At 46.8% G+C, this 23,694-nt stretch overlaps 1 protein-coding gene across 2 annotated transcripts in view; it reads right to left on the bottom strand.

Annotated features, from left to right (window-relative positions):
• The window catches only part of sdhaf3 (succinate dehydrogenase complex assembly factor 3), a 44,666-nt gene that overhangs the window by 4,798 nt on the left and 16,174 nt on the right, over positions 1 to 23,694 (bottom strand). The window contains exon 2 of one of the 2 annotated variants that reach the window (XM_059972592.1): positions 10,474 to 10,856. The exons of the other annotated variant lie outside the window; for it this stretch is intronic. Within the exon in view, the coding sequence (XP_059828575.1) occupies positions 10,491 to 10,856 (366 nt within the window). The 3' untranslated portion in view covers positions 10,474 to 10,490. Of the gene's footprint in view, positions 1 to 10,473; positions 10,857 to 23,694 lie in introns of those variants that run through there. 2 annotated transcript variants of the gene reach the window in all.

Genomic DNA, 23,694 nt, shown 5'->3' with positions numbered 1-23,694 from the left:
AGGCATACAGTGTATTGGCCTTCATCAATCATGGAATTGAATTTAGGAGCCAAGAGGTAACGTTGCAGCTATAAAGGACCCTGGTCAGACCCCACTAGAAGTACTGTGCTCAGTTCTGGTCACCTCACTACAGGAAGGATGTGGAAACCATAGAAAGGGTGCAGAGGAGATTTACAAGGATGTTGCCTGGATTGGGGAGCATTCCTTATGAGAATAGGTTGAGTGAACTTGACCTTTTCTCCTTGGAGCAAAGGAGGATGAGAGGTGACCTGATAGAGGTGTACAAAATGATGAGAGGCATTGATCATGCGAATAGCCAGAGGCTTTTTCCCGGGGCTGGAATGGTTGCTACAAGAGGACACAGGTTTAAGGTGCTCGGGAATAGGTATAGAGTAGATGTCAGGGTTAAGTTTTTTACTCAGAGAGTGGTGAGTGCATGGAATGGGCTGCCAGCAACAGTGGTGGAGGCAGATACAACAGGGTCTTTTAAGAGGCTTTTGGATAGGTACATGGAGCTTAGTAAACTAGAGGGCTATGGGTAACCTTAGGTAATTTCTATAGTAAGGACATGTTTGGCACAGTTTTGTGGGCTGAAGGGCCTGTATTGTGCTGTAGGTTTTCTATGTTTCTATTACCCTATCTATACCCTCATAATTCTGTACACCTATAGTAAATCTTTTCTCCACCTTCTACCTTCCAAGGAATAAAGTCCTAACCTATTCAGTCTTTCCCTATAATTCAGGCCCTCCAGACCTGGCAACATCCTTCTACATTTTTTCTCTAGTTTTTCAGTTTGTTTACACGTTTCCTGTCGGTAGGTATCCAAAATTGCCCACAATACTTCAAATTAGGCTTCACCAATGTCTTAAACAACTTCAATATAAATTCCCATCTCTTGTATGCAATAGTTTGATTTATGAAAGCCAATGTGCCAAAAGCTTTCTTTAAGGCCTATCTACCTGTGACAACACTTTCAATGAATTATGGACCTATATTTCCAGATCCCTTTGTTCTACACTTCTCCTCTGTGCCCTACTGTTCACTGTGTAAGATCTACCCTGGTTGGTCCTACCGAAGTACAATGCCTCACACTTGTCTGCATTAAATTCTATCTGCCATTTTTCAGCCTATTTTTCCAGCTGTTCTCGATCCTGCTGCAAGCTCTAATAGTCTTCCTCCCTGTCCACTGCACCCCCAATCTTGGCATCATCTGGAAATTTGATTATCCAGTTAACCACATTATTATTCAGATCACTGAAGTAGATGGCAAACAACAACGGTCCCAGCACTGATCCCTGTGGCACTCCCCAGTCAGAGAGGCCCCCATCTAATACCAATCTCCGGCTTCTCACAAAAAGCCATTGTCTAATCCAATTTACTACCTCATCTTGAATGCCAATCCACTGCCTTGCTTTCATCAAATTTCCTGGCTATGTCCTCACGAAACTCTATAACATTGGTTAGACAAGACCTGCCATGCACGAAGCCACGCTGACTATCCAAGTACTCATATGTCCAATCCCTTACAAAAACTCACCCACTATTGATGTCAGGCTCACTGGCCTATAATTAACTGGTTTATTTTTAGAGCCTTTCTGAAACAGTGGATCAACATTAGCTATCCTTCAATCTTCTGGTACCTCATCTGTTGCTAAGTGAGATATAAATATCTCCACTAGGACCCCTGCAATTTCTGCCCTTGCCTCCCATAGGGTCCAAGGGAAAACCCTGTCAAGTCCTGGGATTTATCCACCCTAATTTGCCTCCAAACAGCAAATACCTGCTCCTATGTAATCTGTATAGGGTCCATGAAGTGGACCCTCATTTCTATGCACTCTGGGTCCATCTCCTGAGTAAATAGAGATGCAAAAAATACATTTAATATCTCCCTCCACCTCTTTTGGCTCCACATGAATGGATTACCATTCTGATCTTCCAGAGGACCAATTTAGTCCATTGCAGTCCTTTTGTTCTTAAGATTGCTGTAGAATTCCTTAGGATTTACCTTGCTTCCTTCAGCAACCTCATGCCTTCTTTTCAGCTCTCCAGATTTCTTGCATTTCTTATACTCCACAAGCACCTCATTTGCTCCTACCTGCCTATACCTGTGACGTACCTCCTTTATTTTCTCAACCATGGCCTGAATATCTCTTGAAAATCAAAGTTCCCTAAACTTGTTACCTTTACCTTTTAGTCTGACAGGCACATACAAGCTTTGTACATTCAAAATTGCACTTTTGAATGCCCCCACTTCCTGAAAGTAACCTCTCCCAATCCACACTTGCCATATCCTTTTTGATACCATCAAAATTGTCCTTCCCCCAATTTAGAATCTTAACCTGCAGGCCAGACCTATCTTTTTCCAGATTTACTTTGAAACTAATGGCATTATGATCACTAGATGCAAAGTGTTCCCCTACACAAACCTGTCACCTGCCCTGTCTCTTTCCCTATAAGCAGTTTAATTTACAGTATTTGAAACGTAGTGGTTCATACTACAACCCTCAGGTTAAATTGTGTTTTAATTCTGACTTATCTTTATTAGCAAGATTATTCACACATGATTTAAGCTGCAACTTCGCTGTAAAGGAAATTTTTATTTTAAAGTGGCATATTAATTGCTAAATTCCAGCTGAAATTACAATGAGTATGTGTCTAAATATTATGAATTAAGGGAATTGTCAGTTTTACTTTTGCTCTGATTAAAGTGTTCTAAATATAACTGCTGTTTTAATTAATGTACATGTTTTTTCAGAGAACCTCATTCAAAACTAAAAGGTGATTTTCCTGAAGTAGGTATTCTTCAAGTCTCTATTCAAACAATGGCACTACAAGTACGGAATTTAACTATCTGTTTATAAACCCAGTACAGCAACAACTAATGACCAGGCAAAAACACAAAGTATTTTATATGGTTAAATATCAATTAATCATGTGTCTTATACATTTTCAGAAACCATCTGACAGTTTACTGCTAATAAAATCTTGTTGGACTGTGTGTAAAATCTGAAGCCTTTTAAGAAACAGTGCCACAATGAAGAATCACCACAGGGAACAGAACAAATGAAAAAAGTTGTAATGTTTTTATTTCAAAAGCCTAATAAATATTACTGTCATAATCTCAAAATCTGTCTATGGACTCAGCTTTATTTATTATATCTTGCATTTTTTAAACACCGATAGTATAATGTATGCATTGCATGTTGTGTGACTTTCAGCACAAATACTGTATTTATAACTGAAAATTAGAATGCTACAAGAAACTCAAAGCGAATTCTGAAAACAATTACAATTAATATTAATATTTTTAACATCTCTGTCACTTGTTGGAAAATGTTGCAGAACTCTGACTAAATAAACCAAATTTCAGGTGGTAAGGTAGCACTTACTGATAATATATGAATGTGATGATTTGAGCTTTTATTATATCTACCACTAAGGTGCATGTCCATTTGCCTGTGAGATACAGAATCAATCTCAGGCAGAACGATACATTTGTTCCAACTCTTTGGCATATTTAACAAACTTAATCACTGACATCAGTTATAAAGCACCCAAGATTGACTCCTGACTTAGGCAAAACAATCATGCTTTAATAATACCACAATTCACTTATGAGAAATTTCCATTATGAAAATGTAATTAACGATCAGAAGATTAGAAATGCATTATTTTATTAGTTATAAATTTATCTTTTCTTTGCTTGGGAAATTGCACTCATACATTCAAGAGGCAGGGTGACAATCCAAATATAATTCAATTTATGACCAATTCCACTTTTATAACATTTACATTTTGTTATATTCAGCTAACTTACAAGATTAGAATCAAATGGGGAAAGAAAAAACATATTACAGTATTATAATAAATGAGTTACCAAAATTTAGCCTTCTTGACTGTTCGGTAAAAAAGAGCCATAATGATTATGAGGAGGGAGCTGAAGCCTAAAAATAGCAAGTTTTACCCTTGCTCCTTGCCATATTGAAAGGTAAATCACAGTTACCACTTTTGAAATTCCCTTCCTAGCTAGTCAGCCAGATTAAGAGGCTAGCTACATTAAGTTATTTATGGGGTCATACAACATGGAAACAGGTCAAATAAGCAGGTTTGATACTTTCTTCCCATCTTTTCATAACCAGGTTAAACATAACTGTTTTTTATTGTAAAATTTCCCTAAAAGTCACTATCTGAAATGCATAAAATGTTCCAGGTTTGACCTCTGCCCTACAACATGTTAGCTCTGATGTTTCACCTTCTGGCCAAAATTTTAATTTTAAAACTTTAACTTTTAATTTTAATTTTACAATAGTGATTCAAATTCAAAATTAATATTGGATGGCTGGCTTCCACCTTTTGAGTTTCACATTTGCCTTTTGCATGTCAAGGAGTGCCAGCAATCACAACCCCATGGGAAAGGTGAGCTGTCGACCTACAGGAGCATGTCCACAGAGCAATAGGAACGTAGAAGCACAAAGTTAAAATTACACCATCATCAGTTTGGGATTGAACAGAAAAGCAGCACACTGAAGATGTACTTAAGGGTCTGGAGAGGAGCTTCAGTATGCAACACCCATTTCCTCTGTATTCTAAACAACAACGACGTTAGAAAAACAATGCAAAGAACAACAGTAAAGCACTGTGTTCAGGATTTCAAACTTCTAAAGTAGAACGGACTAAGATGAGGTGGAATTTGTTACACACTTTCAGGAAGATTTCCTCAGGCAATACATACAGGGTGCAACTTGGAGGAGGGCAAAGCTCAGCCGACTCCTGGGTACTTCGGCAGGGCAAGGCAAGGGGAGCTTTTTGGGACCAATGCTCATAATTCTTTTAGTTTTGGAAAGGGGCAGATTTGGATCAAAACTTAAAATTTGAAAACGGGACAAGTCAAAATTTGAATATGTTAGGAGTTTGCAAAGGTTGATAAGAATAGTTTATTTGCAGGCAAAGGGGAACTCTGGCAAGTGGGAAGATTTTAAATGTGATTTAGCAGGAGTTTAAGGTCTATAGGCTCCCATCAGAGTGAAGGGCAGAGTGACAGGAGGGTAAACAGAGGGTGGAACATATACAATACCCTGAAATACTATTCAGCCCCTACAACTATTTTCACATTTCACTGACTCACTTTCTTAATGTAAAATATTTTGAAGTAGGATTTTGAGCTAATCTACGAAACATTGTGGATCCTGTCAAATCAGAAGAAAAATTCCAAAACCTGTCAACCACTCACTAAAAATTAAAAACCAAAATTGTGAGGCTAAAAAAAGTATTCATCCCCTTTGTAATTACTACGTGTAACCCCCTGGGTCGCCTCAGGCTCGCTCAGCTCGTTCTCGTCTAGGGGGAGCAGACTTCGGCCCCGCCAAACTGGGTAATCAGCTGGTGTGGATGCTGTGTGATGCCCCTGCCTCGCCCAAAAACAGACAGTACATCATAAGCGATTAAATGAGCACAATTTATAAAGGTTACTATAACTAAGTGATTAATAATGATACTGTAGCGGTGTGCTACAAACAGCGCTAAAATTACGACACGGAGTCGGTAACTGCAGTCGAAGGAAAAACTTTATTCGAAAACTTCAGCCTCACTTTTAAGCCTCTGTCAACCGGCCCCCCATGGCGAAGAGGCTCCAAAGCTCTGTGCTCGCAAACCCCCGTAGGCTATCTAATTGTGAGTCGGTTCGCATACGCTAGGAAATGAGCCGCCACATAACCCCCCCCCAGAACCGGCGATACACCCCCCAATGTCCACAGCCTGGGCCAGAACCTGCTTGGGAGGTCGGCCTCTGCGCCGAGGCGCCGGAAACTCGGCCGGTTGCGCCAGGTCCACATGGGCCGGCTTGAGGCGGTCCACCGTGAAAACCTCCTCCTTCCCCCCAACGTCCAGCACGAACGTGGACCCGTTGTTCCGGAGCACCGTAAACGGCCCCTCGTATGGCCGCTGCAGCGGTGGCCGATGCCCGCCCCTTCGTACAAACACAAACTTACAGTTCCGTAGGTCTTTGGGTACGCAGGTCGGGTGCCGCCCATGCTGTGAAGTGGGTATGGGGGCCAGGTTACCGAGCTTCTCGCGAAGTCTGCCCAGGACTGCAGCGGGTTCTTCCTCTTGCCCCCTCGGGGCTGGTAGGAACTCCCCGGGGACGGCCAGGGGCGCGCCGTATACCAACTCGGCCGACGAGGCGTGCAGGTCGTCCTTGGGCGCTGTGCGGATGCCGAGAAGGACCCAGGGAAGCTCGTCCGCCCAGTTGGCTCCTCGCAGGCGGGCCATGAGGGCCGACTTCAGGTGACGGTGGAAACGCTCCACTAGCCCGTTCGACTGTGGGTGGTAGGCAGTGGTGTGGTGCAGCTGAGTCCCCAAAAGGCTGGCCATAGCTGACCACAGGCTGGAGGTGAACTGGGCGCCTCTGTCGGAGGTAATGTGGGCTGGTACACCAAAGCGGGATATCCAGGTGGCGATGAGGGCTCGGGCGCAAGATTCGGAGGTGGTGTCGGTGAGCGGGACCGCCTCTGGCCATCTTGTGAACCGGTCCACGATAGTCAGGAGGTAACGCGCTCCGCGCGACACTGGCAGGGGGCCCACGATATCCACATGAATGTGGTCGAAAAGCCGGTGGGTGGGATGGAACTGCTGCGGTGGGGCTTTGGTGTGCCGCTGAACCTTGGCCGTCTGGCAGTGCATGCACGTCCTGGCCCATTCACTGACCTGTTTGCGGAGTCCGTGCCAAACGAACCTGCTGGAAACCATCCGGACAGTTGTCCGGATGGAGGGATGCGCCAAGTTATGAATGGAGTCGAAAACACGTCGCCGCCAGGCTGCGGGGACGACCGGACGGGGCTGGTTGGTGGCGACGTCACAGAGTAGGGTCCTCTCACCTGGGCCCACGGGGAGGTCCTGGAGCTGCAAACCAGAGACTGCAGTCCTGTAACTCGGAATCTCCTCATCTACCTGCTGTGCCTCTGCCAGTGCCTCAAAGTCTACCCCTTGGGAAAGGGCATGAACGGTAGGGCGAGAGAGCGCATCCGCCACGACATTGTCCTTACCCGAGACGTGCCGGACATCCGTTGTGTATTCAGAGATGTAGGACAGGTGGCGTTGCTGGCGGGATGACCAGGGGTCGGATGCTTTCGTAAACGCAAAGGTAAGCGGTTTGTGGTCCGTGAACGCGGTGAAGGGCCGACCTTCTAGGAAGTACCTGAAATGCCGGATTGCCAGGTAGAGCGCCAACAGTTCCCGGTCAAAAGCACTGTACTTGAGCTCGGGTGGCCGCAGGTGTTTGCTGAAAAACGCCAGGGGTTGCCAGCGACCTGCGATGAGCTGCTCCAGCACCCCACCGACTGCCGTGTTTGATGCGTCCACTGTGAGGGCGGTAGGGGTGTCCATTCTGGGATGTACTAGCATTGCGGCGTCAGCCAAAGCTTCCTTCGTTTGAACGAAAGCGGCGGCGGACTCCTCGTCCCAGGTAATGTCCTTGCTCGGACCCGACATCAGGGCGAACAGGGGGCGCATGATCCGGGCAGCTGAAGGGAGGAAGCGGCGGTAGAAATTGACCATACCTACGAATTCCTGAAGGCCTTTGACCGTGGTGGGTCGGGGGAAGTGGCGGACCGCATCTACCTTAGCGGGCAGAGGGGTTGCCCCGTCTTTAGTAATCCTGTGGCCCAGGAAGTCAATGGTATCAAGTCCGAACTGGCATTTGGCAGGGTTGATTGTAAGACCGTACTCACTCAGTCGGGCGCAGAGTTGACGGAGGTGGGACAGATGCTCCTGACGACTGCCGCTGGCTATGAGGATGTCATCCAAATAGATGAACGCGAAGTCCAGGTCCCGTCCCACCGCGTCCATTAACCGCTGGAACGTCTGTGCGGCATTCTTCAGGCCGAACGGCATGCGGAGGAACTCGAAGAGGCCAAACGGGGTGATGAGAGCCGTCTTGGGGACGTCGTCAGGATGCATCGGGATTTGATGGTACCCTCGGACAAGGTCGACCTTGGAGAAGATCCGGGCGCCGTGCAGGTTTGCCGCAAAGTCCTGAATGTGCGGCACAGGGTAGCGGTCCGGTGTGGTAGCCTCGTTCAGCCTGCGGTAGTCGCCGCACGGTCTCCAGCCCCCCGTCGCTTTGGGCATCATGTGCAGGGGGGAAGCCCAGGGGCTGTCGGACCGCCGGATGATCCCCAATTCCTCCATTCTCTGGAACTCCTCCTTCGCCAGTCGGAGCTTGTCCGGGGGAAGCCGCCGAGCACGGGCATGGAGGGGTGGTCCCTGTGTCGGGATGTGGTGCTGTACGCCGTGCCTGGGCATGGCTGCTGTGAACTGCGGTGCCAGAACCGATGGGAACTCCGCCAGGACCCTGGTGAAGTCGTTGTCGGACAGCATGATGGAGCCGAGGTGAGGGGCTGGCAACTGGGCCGCGCCCAGGGAGAACGTCTGAAAGGTCTCGGCGTGTACCAGTCTCTTCCTGGGCAGGTCAACCAGCAGGCTGTGAGCTCGCAAAAAATCCGCACCCAGAAGCGGTTGGGCTACGGCGGCCAGTGTGAAGTCCCACGTGAACTGGCTGGGGCCGAACTGTAGCTGCACCTGACGGGTGCCATAGGTCCTTACTGTGCTGCCATTCACGGCCCTCAGGGGGGGACCCGGTGCCCTGCTGCGAGTGTCGTAACTTGTCGGAGGTAAAACGCTGACCTCAGCCCCAGTATCGACCAAAAAGCGGCGTCCCGACCTGCTATCCCACACATACAGGAGGCTATCCCGATGGCCAGCCGCCGTAGCCATCAGCGGCGGCTGGCCCTGGCGTTTCCCGGGAACTTGCAGGGCGGGCGGCAACGGCGGGCTTCTGCGCCCCACCGCTGGTGGTAGAAGCACCAGTGGTCATTGGGCCGGGGGTTAGTGGGCTCTGCGGCCGGGCCTGGACTGGTTTGCTGCCGGGAGCGTGGCTGGGAGATCTGTGCGATGGACGCCCCGCTCACCTTTTTGGCGTTCCACAGCAAGTCCGCCCGGGCTGCCACCTTCCGGGGGTCACTGAAATCCGCGTCGGACAGCAGCAGGCGTATGTCCTCGGGCAGCTGCTCCAGGAATGCCTGCTCAAACATGAGGCCTGTGTGTCCCTCGGCCAGAGACAACATCTCGTTCATTAAAGCCGATGGAGGTCTGTCGCCCAAGCCATCCAGGTGCAGTAAACGGGCAGCCCGCTCGCGCCGTGAGAGTCCGAAAATCCTGAGGAGCAGGGCTTTGAATTCCGTGTACTTGCCGTCTGCCGGGGGCGACTGTACGAACTCCGCGACCTGGGCCGCTGTGTCCTGGTCGAGGGAGCCCACCACGTAGTAGTAGCGGGTGTCTTCTGAGGTGATCCGGCGAACGTGGAATTGGGCTTCGGCTTGCTGGAACCATAGGTCCGGGCGCTGTGTCCAGAAACCCGGCAGTGTCAACGAAACCGCATGAACAGAGGCGGCGTCGGTCATTTCTGGTCCAAAAATCGTTTGGACCGTCGGGGTCACCAATTGTAGCGGTGTGCTACAAACAGCGCTAAAATTACGACACGGAGTCGGTAACTGCAGTCGAAGGAAAAACTTTATTCGAAAACTTCAGCCTCACTTTTAAGCCTCTGTCAACCGGCCCCCCATGGCGAAGAGGCTCCAAAGCTCTGTGCTCGCAAACCCCCGTAGGCTATCTAATTGTGAGTCGGTTCGCATACGCTAGGAAATGAGCCGCCACAATACAGTATATATGAAGAAAAAATAAAGAAAAGGCGCCAAACTTATCAAAGTCCAAACCACTTCATGCACAACCGCTGGAGCTCAATTACTGACGTCTTCTGGCCACCACTCGATCCCCTCCGAACTCCTCGACTCGCAGCTCAGGACCCTCTGACCGGTCAACCAAGCACATCTAGCTTCATCCCCCCTCCTCGGAGTACCTCCTGGCCTTGGACCCCCGCTTGGGGTCCGCTCCTCACCCAGTTTACAGCATCGCGTCCTCTCTCTCTCACCCCCTCCCGCCAATCTCCCCAAAAGCCCACCAACAATAGCTTACAGACTCAGAAGAAAGAACATTAATCCCAATTGGTTTACAAAGGAATACAATTCTCGTTATCAGTAAATTTTAACCCAAACAAGTTTCCAGCACTCTTTCGCAACAAATTAGCATTCCTGCTTTTAACAAAACAAAGAAGCCATTTTGATTACATACACAGTAACAAAGAAAAAAGAAGAAAACCCCTTTACACTCTCCCTCCACCAAATAAAAGTCATGTCCTCATGACTATTAAATAACTCGCCACCTTTCCTGCCAACACACCGTAACCCAAGCACAAACAGTGACATCTCCTCCCCACACAGTAAACCTCACGCCCTGTTCCTCAGGTGCTACATAGGCCAACTAACTGGGAGTTCTCTAACCCTTCTGAGACCTCGGTACCCCCTCACCTAAACTTTTCAGGCTCGGACACAATTGGGGATACCTCTGGCCCGCTAACAACTCCACTCTCAACCTCTCACTCATGCCCCACACTGCACACAGCTAACCCTCCCCACTACACCTGACTCAGTGGGAGAAGGGCCAAAGGTCTCTTCCTCAATCAAGGGAAAGTCAGCAAAAGGCAGCATATACCACACATCCAGCACATTATCCATCGAATCTGTATTCTTCCTCATTTCTGCGATTGGTAGCTGCTGTTTGATTTTCTCCAACCGGAAACACGTGACCTGCACTGTTCCTGCAATCTCTTCAACCTCCTGCAATTGAGATATCAGCTTCTTCTCTGGCCCCTGCAACTCTCGCCACAGGCTCAGCAGTTCTGACTCACGCATCCCGGCCATCTCAATCTGGGACGCAGTTACTCCAACAGCTTCTTCCACCCCGACCTGAAAAGCAGCAGTTAAAGATTGGTCAGCCTCCAGTTCAGTATTCACTGCATTTCTCTCCAGTTTTTTCTTCCTCATGACTTCTTCCAGATCAACTTTCAAGTTTTGCACTTCATTTGAACTGTTGATGGTCATCTTCAGATTTCCTTCAAGCTTCCGCTTCCCTCTTCCGAGATTTGTCTGTTGTTATGATCCCAGCCCCCTCCTTTGTGAGAATCGCAAGAGCCCTAGTGAAGGGGGGGGGTCAATGACCCAAGAGAAGAGAAAGATACGTGCGGTGTCCCTCGTTTCACGGCGGGGCAAAAGCTGGCGACTGTGGTCATTGTCTCTTGGAGACACCTTTGTGAATTGAGAACTGTACTACGTGTATGCCCTCAGGGCAACGTGGGTGGAGTGACGGAGAGAGATTGCATTAGCCCAACCTGATTGACATTTGAGACCCCATGAGCAAGGATAAAAAGGTGGACTGAAGGGGGCAGTCCCTCAGCGACGCAACAGGAGGAGACCCCATCACTCATCGCTCCCGTGATACCGGGAAGCTATTCGGAAGCCACGTGTGGTTTCATTCCCCTTTTGCCTGGGAAACGAGTGGCTGATAACATCAAAAAGGACTTCGAACTGACAACGGGGAAACCACGTTCCCGATTCAACGGTTTGCGGCAAAAAGGAAGGGCAAGTTTTTGTTCTCACCACCAATCTCTTTCTCTCTCCGACACGTGAAACTCAGTGCCCCCCCCCCCCCCACAAAGGCAGAAAGCCTGCATGAACTCAAGAGACTTTTATATTTCCATCGGACAAATTATTACCCATAGACAACGATAGAGCTTATTTCTTATTGATTATTACTATACCTGCGCTTTAGATTGAGTATTGACGATGTATACTATCTGAATGTTTGCATAAACCTTATTTTTGTGCCCCTTTGTAAATAAAAACTTTTGAAAATAGTGCCATCAGACTTCAACGGACCACTCTATCTTTGCTGGTAAGTGATCCAGTTACAGGATACGTAACAACTTGGGGGCTCATCCGGGATTTGACACCAAATTGGGAGGCCAGTGAATCAGGCTTGTAAGTCCAAACTTGAATCTGGTTACACAGGTAGCCAGATGGGAAACCAGCAAAGATGGACGTGGGTGAATTTATGAAAAACCCGACTGTGGGGGCGCTAGCGGCAGCCACCAAAACAGACTTGTTAAATTTGGTGAAGGGGTTGAACCTCGCAGAAGTGAGGTCGTCCATGAAAAAGCAGGAGGTGCGAAGGGCCATAACTCAGTATTACATTGGGAAGAATGTGTTTGAAGCTGAGGTATAGGAAGATATCCCTGAAAAGGTACCAACAAGTGGGACGGCTCAGTTAGAGGTGGAGAAATTAAGGTTGAAACATGAAATTAAGGTAAAAGAGCTGGAAGCAGCTGAGAGACAGAAAGAAAGGGCTGAGAGAGAGAAAGAAAGGGCAGACAAAGAAAGGGAGCAGGCATTCCACCTAAAGGAGCTAGAGGTAAAACGGGACCACGAGCTCCAACTAAAGGGGATAGAGGTGAAAAAGGAGCAGGACCAAGCTGAGAGGCAAAGACAGCATGAAATTCAGCTAAAAGAGCTAGAAGCAGCCAAAAAAGAGAAGGAACGGGCTGAGAAAGAGAAGGAACGAGCGGAAAAGCAAAGGGAGTATGAGGAGAAAGAGAAATAGAGGAAACATGACTTGGAGATGGAGAAGATAAGGAACGAGCGAAGAGATCAAGGGTTCGACCGAGCGGAGCGGTTTAATGTTAGTGAGTTGAGACTGGTACCTCCGTTCGAGGAGACGGATGTTGATAGTTATTTCTTGCTTTTCGAAAAGGTGACAGTAAATCAGAAGTGGCCAAAAGAGCAGTGGGTGGCATTGTTACAAAGTGTGTTAAAAGGGAAGGCCCAACGAGCATATGTGGCATTGTCCCTGGAGGAGGGAGAAGCGGAGAATTATGCCAAAGTAAAGGAGGCCATCCTCCAGATTTATGAGCTAGTCCCTGAAGCTTATAGGCAAAAGTTCAGACATTTACGGAAAGGGTGGAATCAGACGTATACCGAGCTTGCCCATGAGAAGGGGGTGCTCTTGGCCTGTTGGTGCACCGCGGAAAGGGTAGACGAGGATCATGGGCATCTCAGGGAGTTACTTTCGATTGAGGAATTAAAAGGGTGTGTTCCGGAGGAGATCTGGATGTATTTGAATGAGAAGCCAAATAAGTCCATCTCAGAAATTGCTGGTTCGCAGATGAATATGCCCTAACTCACAAGACAAAGTTTTCCTCGACAAAAAGTTCCCCGAGAGACCGTGGGAACGATTGAGAAAGTCCGCGGAGTGAGGCAGAGGTCCCACCAGGGGCTAGTGGTAAGGTTGAGGGGGAAAGGCAAGATAGCCAGAGATTTCCAGGCTTGACCTGTTTTAATTGTGGACAGGGAGGGCATTTTGGCTCTCGATGTTTGGCTCCGAGGAAAGAGATAGGAAAAGGGAAAGCTGCAGTCCCTATCAGGTGTGCTGTGGTAATAAGTAAATCGACAAGAGGGTCCCGGGTAGACAGAGTACGAGAGGGGTCTGAGACTTGGCTGTCACACGGAACCGTGTCCGTGAAGGGGAGAGACCCACCAATTCCCGTCCGAATCTGGTGAGACACCGGGGCGGAGCTGTCGTTGATCCGCCGTGAGATACTAGATTTCGGTCGGGAAAGGGGAGTGGTTGCTGTGAAGGGAATAAATAGAGAAATAGAGATGGTGCCCCTATATCAGGCAGTTGTGGATTGTGAGCTGTTGTCTGGACCAGTCGAAATAGGGGTGCCATCAGAATTCCCGAGAACCGACACAGACGTCCTCCTCAGGAATGATTTAGCCGGGGGGCAGGTTTGGACCAGGATGACACGGCCCAAACAGCCTGTGAGGATTGCAGCCCCGCCCCTCGCGTCTCCTGGAGTGAGCACTCGCAGCCTGTCGAGCAAGGCAGCTGAGAAAGCGAGCAGTTTAAATCTGGCCAGTATTGATTTGGCTCAGACGGTCCTACCGACCCCGTACCACGAGGGTTCTGAGGGTGGTAAACCGAAGAGTAGTAAAGTGAAAGGGGTAAGGGAGAGGAGCTAGATCTGCCCTTAGCGAAGAGAAAGGTCCTAGAGGTAAGAAATAAAGAGGAGAAACAGATAAAGCTGTTAAAAGGTCCAGAGTTGGACATGTTTGATCTGTCTGGTTTGGCAGAATTGGTTGAAGAAGTTGAGAGTTCTAAAGGTGTTCCCGAGAATGCAATGAGGACAGCCCTAGATAAAAAGGATGCCCTTGACTTGAAGAAGTCTGCTGGGTTGGCAGATGAGGTTGTTTCAGCTCGTGGGGTTGAGTTTACTCGGGAAGGGAGTTGCCCAGAGAGTAACTGGGAGAATCAGGGGAATTTAGAATTTGGACCGCGTACGGGTATTGAAAGCCTGGAAGAGGCGAGTGTCCCGTTTGAGTGTGTCCAAGCTGGAGATACCCATGGTACTGAACCCGGTAACGCAGCTCAGAAAAAGTCTGAGGTATTTGATTCAGTTATAGGAGACGGCTGTCCTCATGAATCGGATGGACCTGGTTCGGGGAAGAAGGGGTTAACCTTGGTAATCGTGGGAAGTGTGAGTTCCCCGTTGGTTGTGCTGGAGGGGGTGTTCAGAGTTGATGGGAAGTTTACAAATGGGGAGATGACTGTTGTTGTGGAGGGAAACGGGAAATCTGTAGTTCCCAAGTCGAATGAAGAAAATTTAAAGTTTAGATTGGTGTCAGAAGAAGCAACCAGGCTACAGAACCGATGGCTTGGTAACAGAGTGCCTGCGCATCGATTACAAGTTGATTTGGAATGTAAAGGTGCCCCAGACGCTGTTGTTGTTCAAGAGAGTGCAGTAAAGAAACCCAATTTTAAATGCGGCCTGAGGGAAAGGTTCGAACTGAAACCCATCCGCCTGCCTGGTCTTGACAAAAGGGTTAGCTACCTGTGTAACATTAAAGAATTGGGTGGAAATTCACACGATGATTTAAGTTTGGGACACGGTGTTGAGAGAATAACCCTTATGGAACAGAAAGGCGGGAGAGTACCTCGCCAAATTACCCGGGTCCCCCATGTAGGAACTCACCGGAAAAGAGGTGACGGTTTAAATAGAAAAACCGGCTGTACGGGATTTTGACTAAGCATGTGAATAACAAAGACAACCCCCTTGGAACCCTGCCTGTTGAAATCTGATGTTACCCCCTTTAGTCAGGGACAAGATGTTACAATATTAAAGGGAGTGCCACTGTAATCGTTAACTGTTTAGGCGCTGAATTAAATGTATAACTGTATGGCTCTGTAGTTACAAGAAAAGTTTTTGTATTGTTAGATTCCAAAAAAAAATCCTGTAAGACTCTGTACCACTCCGTTTTTAACTGATGGTAAAAAACGTTTTTAAGAGGGGAGGTGTTATGATCCCAGCCCCCTCCTTTGTGTGAATCGCAAGAGCCCTAGTGAAGGGAGGGGGGTCAATGACCCAAGAGAAGAGAAAGATACGTGCGGTGTCCTTCGTTTCATGGCGAGGCAAAAGCTGCCGACTGTGGTCATTGTCTCTTGGAAACACCTTTGTGAATTGAGACCTGTACTACATGTATACCCTCAGGGCAACGTGGGTGGAGTGACGGAGAGAGATTGCATTATCCCAACCTGATTGACATTTGAGACCCTATGAGCAAGGACAAAAAGGTGGACTGAAGGGGGCAGTCCCTCAGCGACGCAACAGGAGGAGACCCCATCACTCATCGCTCCCGTGATACCGGGAAGCTATTCGGAAGCCACGTGTGGTTTCATTCCCCTTTTGCCTGGGAAACGAGTGGCTGATAACATCAAAAAGGACTTCGAACTGACAACGAGGAACCCACGTTCCCAATTCAACGGTTTGCGGCAAAAAGGATGGGCAAGTTTCTGTTCTCAATCTCTTTCTCTCTCCGACACGTGAAACTCAGTGCCCCCCCACCCCACAAAGGCAGAAAGCCTGCATGAACTCGAGAGACTTTTATATTTCCATCGGACAAATTATTACCCCTAGACAACGATAGAGCTTATTTCTTATTGATTATTACTATACCTGCGCTTTAGATTGAGTATTGACGACGTATACTATCTGAATGTTTGCATTAACCTTATTTTTGTGCCCCTTTATAAATAAAAACGTTTGAAAATAGTGCCATCAGACTTCAACGGACCTCTCTGTCTTTGCTGGTAAGTGATCCAGTTACAGGATACGTAACACTATAATTTCTTCACCTCCACAAACTCCCCTCTCCAGGTTCTCAGTTTGCTGTTGCCCTCAGTCAGACAACTTTCTTCGTTCTCTCCAACTTGTAAGTCTTCCAAATGGTTCCAGATCACTTTCTCCAGTCTCTCTGTCTTCATTTCAAACTTGATTCCGTAGAGACAGTCACTCACGAGCTGCGACCTTCGCCAGCCCTGGCACGTGTCCAGAAAACACTTTAACTCTGTAGTTCTCAGCCGCTCCTGCAACGACCTCACTTCATATTCTCCTGAGGCAAATCCAAATACCAAGAGATAATCCACATACACCAAAACTCCAAACGCCTCCATATCCCCCATGGTCTTCCACATGCCCCGCAGGAAGGTTGCAAGGGCTCCGGATATGCCCTGTGGCATCTTTTCGGACCGGAAGACTCCTAGGGAACTTATAACGGCCTTCTTCTCCTTGTCGGCCTCACTCATCGGCATCTGGCAACATCCACTCCTCAGATCCAGCGCCTTAAACCACTTTGCACCACTCAGACAGGCCATCGCCTCTTCGGCTCTTAGGGCCATATTCTGGTCACTGACAGTGCGCCTCTTCAACGCAATATAATCCACACACACGCTGCCTACGTCTTCCACGGCTTCAGGGGCCAGTCGCCGCAACCTCTCTCTCTCCGAGGTGTCTTCAACAGTCAACTCCCCTCCCTCGTGGTATTTCGCAGCGTCCACTAAGAGGGTCTCACCCTCAGATACTTCCCCCAGGCCGTACCACCACTGGCTCTTGTTTGAATTCGGTATCAGCCCAATGCTGCTCACATGTCCGCACAAGCAGCTCGAAACTCTGGGTGCATCGACAATGCCTCCAAACAGCTCTCACCTGCCTCCCCCGGGCAGGCCCCCAAGCGCACCAGCAGGATATTGGTTCTCTCCAGAACCGAAACGCTGCCGGTCTCAACAGTGTCCAGACACATCAGCATTAACGAATCACAAACCTCAGTCACCTCCACATTTGCCTCTAAGAACTCCATTTTCACTGACCAACAACCGTCGTCTGGATAATCACCGGCACTGGTACCCCAAATCTCCAGTGTCCTCAATGTCGTCAAAGGTAAATGCTTCCAATAACGGTTATAAAACAAACTGTACAGCAACTTAACCGGTGCCCCGGTGCCGAGGATGGTTTGAACTTGACTTCCATCCATCCGTAACAACACCTGAGTGCGTGGTCCCTCTAAGCCTTCAGGAATAGGGTCTGCTCCTTTCGGGAGTTCCTTGGTACATTGCTGGGAACGTGCTCCCCCAGAGACCCCAAGCAGTTCCCCCACTGGGCCTCCTCTAAGTTTCCCGACACCTCTCAGATCAACGGAACAACTGATCCCCTTGGCACCGCAAGCAATTTATCTGCCCCCCTAGCCAAAAGGGATACCCTAAAAACTTTCCACCAATCTCCTGCCATGGATATGATAATCCCCCCAGCTGAGGCATTTGACTTCCAGTCGAACCACACGCATTTTCCCACACTTTCCCAGAACTGGCAGCTGTCACTTCGAGGTAATTGCGCCCGACAGTTCTAACAACATCACCAGCCCGCCTACTCAAACTTTCAACCAGTCCCTGTCGCTTTCCCTCAGCCAAGCACTGCCACTCACCCAACAACTAAGAGGTCTGCTCCGCCCATGCCTCTACCCCTTTAGGGCTGGACATTATTCCAACAACCGGGTGGAGCCTACCACTGCTGAATCATCCCAACCTGTCACTCCTCACTCTCCAAACAGTACGGACAACCCATGGTCCCACCACCATTTTGTCAGCACTAGTCGGAACTCGAACAACGACCTCCGGGCTACCAACAGCAGCCACCCCACCCAACACACACGCAGTGATAACCAGCAATTGCACACGCACAAAGGCACACCAGCTCTTCGTCGCAGACATAATTTAAAGAGGGTGATCACGCAGCTTCCACAGAAATCAATCCCAGATGAGCCCCCACAATGTAACCCCCTGGGTCACCTCAGGCTCGCTCAGCTCGTTCTCGTCTAGGGGGAGCAGCCTTCGGTCCCGCCAAACTGGGTAATCAGCTGGTGTGGATGCTGTGTGATGTCCCCGCCTCGCCCAAAAACAGACAGTACACCTTACGCGATTAAATGAGTACAATTTATAAAGGTTACTATAACTAAGTGATTAATAACGATACAGTATATATGAAGAAAAAAATAAAGAAAAGGCACCAAACTTATCAAAGTCCAAACCACTTTGTGCACGACTGTTGCAGCTCAATTACTGAAGACCATTCGATCCCCTCCGAACTCCTCGACTCGCAGCTTAGGACCATCCGAAGTGGTCAACCAAGCACATCTAGCTTCATTTCCTCTCCTCCTTGGAGTACCTCCTGGCCTTGGACCCACGATCCGTTCCTCGCCCAGCTTACAGCATCGTGTCCTCTCTCTCTCAACCCCTCGCGCCGATCTCCCCAAAAGCCCGCCAACAATAGCTCACAGACTCAGAGGAAAGAACAACATTAATCCCAATTGGTTTACAAAGGAATACAATTCTCGTTATCAGTAAATTTTAACCCAAACAAGCTTCCAGCACTCTCTCGCAACAAAGAAGCATTCCTGCTTTTAACAAAACAAAGAAGCCATTTTGATTACGTACACAGTAACAAAGAAAAAAGAAGAAACCCCCTTTACACACGCCAACTTTCCTCAGGTGTAATATACTGTATAACCTTACCAACTCACCCAAATTGTTGATGTAGAAAATTGGAAGCTCATCTGTTTTTAATTAATTCAAAAGAATACCGTAAATACCCACTTTTTCTGTAAGGTCCAACAGTATGGTAGATTTTCAACAGACTAAACATCAAAATGAAGACAAAAGAGCATTCAAGCCAAGTCAGGGAAATGATAACACAGAAGCACAAATATGGGGAAGGGTGCAAAACCATCTCAAAGACACTGAACATACCTTGTGAGTTCAGTGCAGTCCACTGTGAAACCACAGCCACATTGCTTAGGGTCAGGCCACCCCTCTAAAATTAATCACTGGAGAAGAATGGTGCTTGTAAAAGAGGCTACTGTGACGCCAACAGTCACTCTGAGTGAGCTGCAGAAGTCAATGGCTGCAACTGGAGATGAAGTTCATGGCTCCGCAATCTCTAAGGCCTTGCACAAAAAGGGTATTTATGGAAGAGTGGCAAGGAAATAGCCCTAGCTAAAAAAAAAGCATATCCTTGCCCATAAAGACGTTGCAAGATACTGTAAAGATGTGGAAAAAGGTCTTGTGGTTGGCCTCAACACTAAGCAGTAAGTGTGGCAAAAATCTAATACCATGTAATACCATCCCTACTGTAAAAGTATGGTGGAGATAGCATCATCCTATGGGGATGGTTTTCAGAAGAAGGGACTCGAAATCTGGTCAAAATTGATGGGAAGATGAATGCTGCTAAATACAGAGAGGTCCTGGATTAAAACCCTGCTAGCCTCTGCCAGAAAGCTGAAACTGGGGAGGAAGTTCATCTTTCAGCAGGACAACAACCCAAAGCACACTACCAGAGCAACTGGCTTCAAATGAAGAAAACTGATGTCCTTGAGTGGCCCATTTAAAGTTCTGACTTTAACATCACCAGCAAGACCTCAAGATTGCTGTCCACCATCGCTCCCCAACCAACCTGGCACAGTTTGAGCAATTACACAAGGAGGAATGGGCAAACCTTGGTTCATTGCGTCATGCAAAGCTAATGGCAACTATCCAAAAAGTCTAATGGCTGTAATAGCTGAGAGAGCTAATAGCTAAGTACTGAGCAAAGTTGGGGGGAGGGGAGTGTGAATACTTCTGAACTGCTGACATTTCACATTTTGAATTTTTAGTTTATCATGCTTTACAATTTTCCCTAATTTTGGGTTCTGCTGTGAAAAAAGCATGTGATTCACAAATAAAAACTAATAGTTAAATTGATGAAAATACTTGGTTATAATACTCATTTATGTGAACAAAGGATTGGGAGCTGAATACTTTTTCAAGGCACTGCAAAGAAGGAGCTGCCAGAGGAAGTGGTTGAGGCAGGTACAATAACAACTTTTAAAAGGCAGCAGAATAGGTACATGGAGAGGAAGGATTTAGAGGATTATAGGTCAAACACAAGGAAATAGGGACAAGCTTAGGTTGGTATCTTGGTTGGTTTAGACTATTGGGGATAAAGGGACTTTTTCCATGCCGTATTAATTAATGACTTAGGTGCCAATGAAACCAAAACAAACACATCTGATCATTAATTTGGCAAACAATGTCAAGTAAAGATCCACACAACTACTTTGGGGCAAGTCTTTATTTATAGCAATGTAAATAAAAGGTAACCTTATGCAAATTAGAGATTTATTTGGAATGAGAGTAAATGAGAAAATGTGCAATGAAAATATTTTATCCTCAAAGACTAACTACCACCCCTTTAAACATTTCCACAATGGACCTTGTGACTTCATGATCTCTTTAAATAAAATTAAAACACATAGCTTCAATCCCAAGCACTAAAAATAGGAATGTGCTGAAATGTAGCACGTTTTAAGTAACCAAGAGAGTTAAAACTTTTTCTTACAAAACCCATTGCACAGCCACGTGCATTCACAAAACTTTGTCAGTCCATCATCCGCTACTTCTCCATGGTTCATTCAGTGGCCTCAGGAAAGAAGCTGGCAGACTCTCTGATATCCCTTCTCAGACACAGTCTTGATATTAGTGTCAGCTACTCTCCCAGGTGTTCATAAGAGAAAGAGCAAGCCAGTTATCTTTAGTGTCCTAGCCAATGTTCAAACATCACAAGAACAACATGATGATCATTTTCACATTGCTGTGTGCAAGAGCTTGTGCTGCGCAAATTGGCCATCATATTTAAAAAGGAAATAGGTATATATTTGTGAGAAAAATAGTTCATGGTGAAGAACTGAAAATAGATAGCGAGATCATTCAGTTGATGCAGCAAACTGCCTAATTGTAACCTGTAATAAACTTTACACAGATGAAAATTGTACACAAACTGATTAATTGACTGATGCACCATCAATAACTCTGTCTGAGACATGAAGGCGAGATATCAGCTTTTATTGACTGGAAGAAAGAACAAGCAGTAGTTGACCACCATACTACATCCTGGAGACTGAGGGCTGGGCTCAGGCCTCAATCGCCTTTATACTGGGGTCTGTGGGAGGAGCCACGGTCAGTGGGAGGGGCCACAGAGGCAGTCAGCAGGGGGCATGTCCAGACAGGTATATGTAATTCACCACATTGACAGTGCATATTTTCAACACTGAAGAAAGGCTGGATGAAATTATACTAACACTTTTAAACCTACATCCATTTTTAGGATATGCAGTTCTTGAACAGAAAGAATTATGATAGTAGTTAAACTGACATGACTCAGTTTTTTTTTAATGTTATTAGGTTTTGCGACGATTCATTAGACTCACTTGAAAAGGGAAATGGTCAAGGATTGAACAGATCACAAAAGAGGTTAACAGGATGGGAACAGAGAGAGTATGCTTTACACAAATGGAATGACTGGAGGCAGGTACATAGATAGGAAAGGTTTAGGGGGATATAGGCCAGACGCAGGCAAAAGGATTAGCTTAGATAAGCATGCTGTTGACAAGGATGAGTTGGGCCAAAGGGCAATGCTACATTCATAGTAATACATTCCATGCTCTATAACGAAAATGTATGAAATTGGTCAACTCTGTCAATTATAGTTCTAACATTTTGATCTCAATTCTCTACCTATTCCTGAAGATCTGAATTGATACTCCATCAATGTTTTCAGTAATTTCCCCCGCCCCATATATTTTTCTCTTCCTTTTTCCCTTTATTTGTTTAGTGTTGAGGTTCAGAGATCAAGGAGGAGGAAATGTTGACTCTCTTAATCAGTATGAAGGTGGTTAAGTCTCCAGGGTTCTGATGGGATTTACCCAAGGTTATTGAAGGAGGCAAGAGACAAGATTGCTGGGGCCTTGATAAGTATCTTCATGTCCTCTCTAGGCACAGGCAATGTCCCAGAAGACTGGCAAGCGGCTAGTATTGTTCCTCTATTCAAGAAGGGAACAAAGGACAACTATAGACTAGTGAGTTTCACATCAGTTCTAGGGAAATTGCCGGTGAAAATTCTTCAGGATAGGATATGTGAGCATTTGGAAACCCATGGCCTAATTAGGGAGAGCCAGCATGGCTTTGTGAGGGGCAGGTTGTGTCTTACCAAACTGACTGAGTTTTTTGACAAGGTGACAAGAGAGACTGATGAAGGTAGAGCAGTGAATGTTTACATGGATTTTATTAAGGTGTTTTACAAAGTCCCACATGGGAGGCTAACCTAGAACATTAGGGGGCATGGAGTCTGCAGCAAATTGGTAACACCACATCTGGAGTATTGCACACAGTTCTGGTTGCCACTATAGGAAAGATATTGAGGCTCTGGAGGCGATGCAAAAGAGGTTTATCAGGATGCTGCCTGGTTTGGAGGGCATGTGCTATCATGAGAGGCTGGACAAACTTGGGTTGTTTTATCTTAGAGCAGCAGAGGCTGAGGGGAGATCAGATATAGGTTTATAAGATTATGAAAGGCATAGATAATGTAGTCAGGAAGTATTTTTTCCCCAGGCTAGAAATGCCTAATGTCAGAAGGCATGCATCAAAGCTGAGAGGGGGTAGGTTCAAAGGGGATGTGAGGGGTAAGTTTTTACTCAGAGAGCCTTGGATGCCTGGAATGCACTCCCTGGTATGGTAGTAGAGACAAATACACTGGAGGTTTTTAAGAGATCTTTAAATAGGCACATGAACATGAGGAAGATGGAGGGTATATGGACATTGCGGAAGTAAAAGGATTAGTTCTTGGGGGGGGTGTTAATTTACCTTTTAGCTTGTTCATTAAAACAGTGCGGGCCGAGGAACCTACTCCTGTGCTGTACTGTTATATGATCTACGTTCCGTGTAAGTCTGCATCCATCCTAGAGTAGAATACCTTCTTAGCTATTTTCATAGTAAGTGTTTCTGAGAGGACATTTTCCCTACAAGTGTTTTCAATTAGTTTGGTACCAGTTTGTTCTGGGTATATGTTAAAATATCTAGACAGGTGTGTATAAAAGTGTAGGACTGGTCACATTGAAATGTTAGCATTCAGTTCTGTGTTTATTTTGGCTATATGTAGAAGGCCAGCCTTGTTGGCAGCTTAGTGTGGAAACGCTGCCTCAGAAATATCCCTGAATGCTTTTCACTAAAGGCACGCCTGTGGGTGAGGCTATCTTCTGTCCAGGCAGTCACTTTATAGACAAATAAAATTATTAATATTGAATTAAGTAATACAAAAAATTAACACATTAAATAATGTTAATTAAAACACTCTGTCATCTAAATTTTTAATCTATAACCTCAATGATTTTGAAGGGAGGTTAAATCTACAATAGGCCTGAGAATCTAAGCAACAATTCCCCAGAGCATGCAAGGCAAGCCCAGCAAGACCGGACCCTCCTGTTCAACCCCACCATGTGCGCCAAGTTTGCAGGATAGTCAGTTTGAATGGCTTATCACCAGATGTTTTGTTCA

This window comes from Hypanus sabinus, chromosome 6 (assembly GCF_030144855.1).
Source record: "Hypanus sabinus isolate sHypSab1 chromosome 6, sHypSab1.hap1, whole genome shotgun sequence".
Lineage (NCBI taxonomy): Eukaryota > Metazoa > Chordata > Chondrichthyes > Myliobatiformes > Dasyatidae > Hypanus > Hypanus sabinus.
This window is presented reverse-complemented; position numbering and strand designations above follow the sequence as displayed.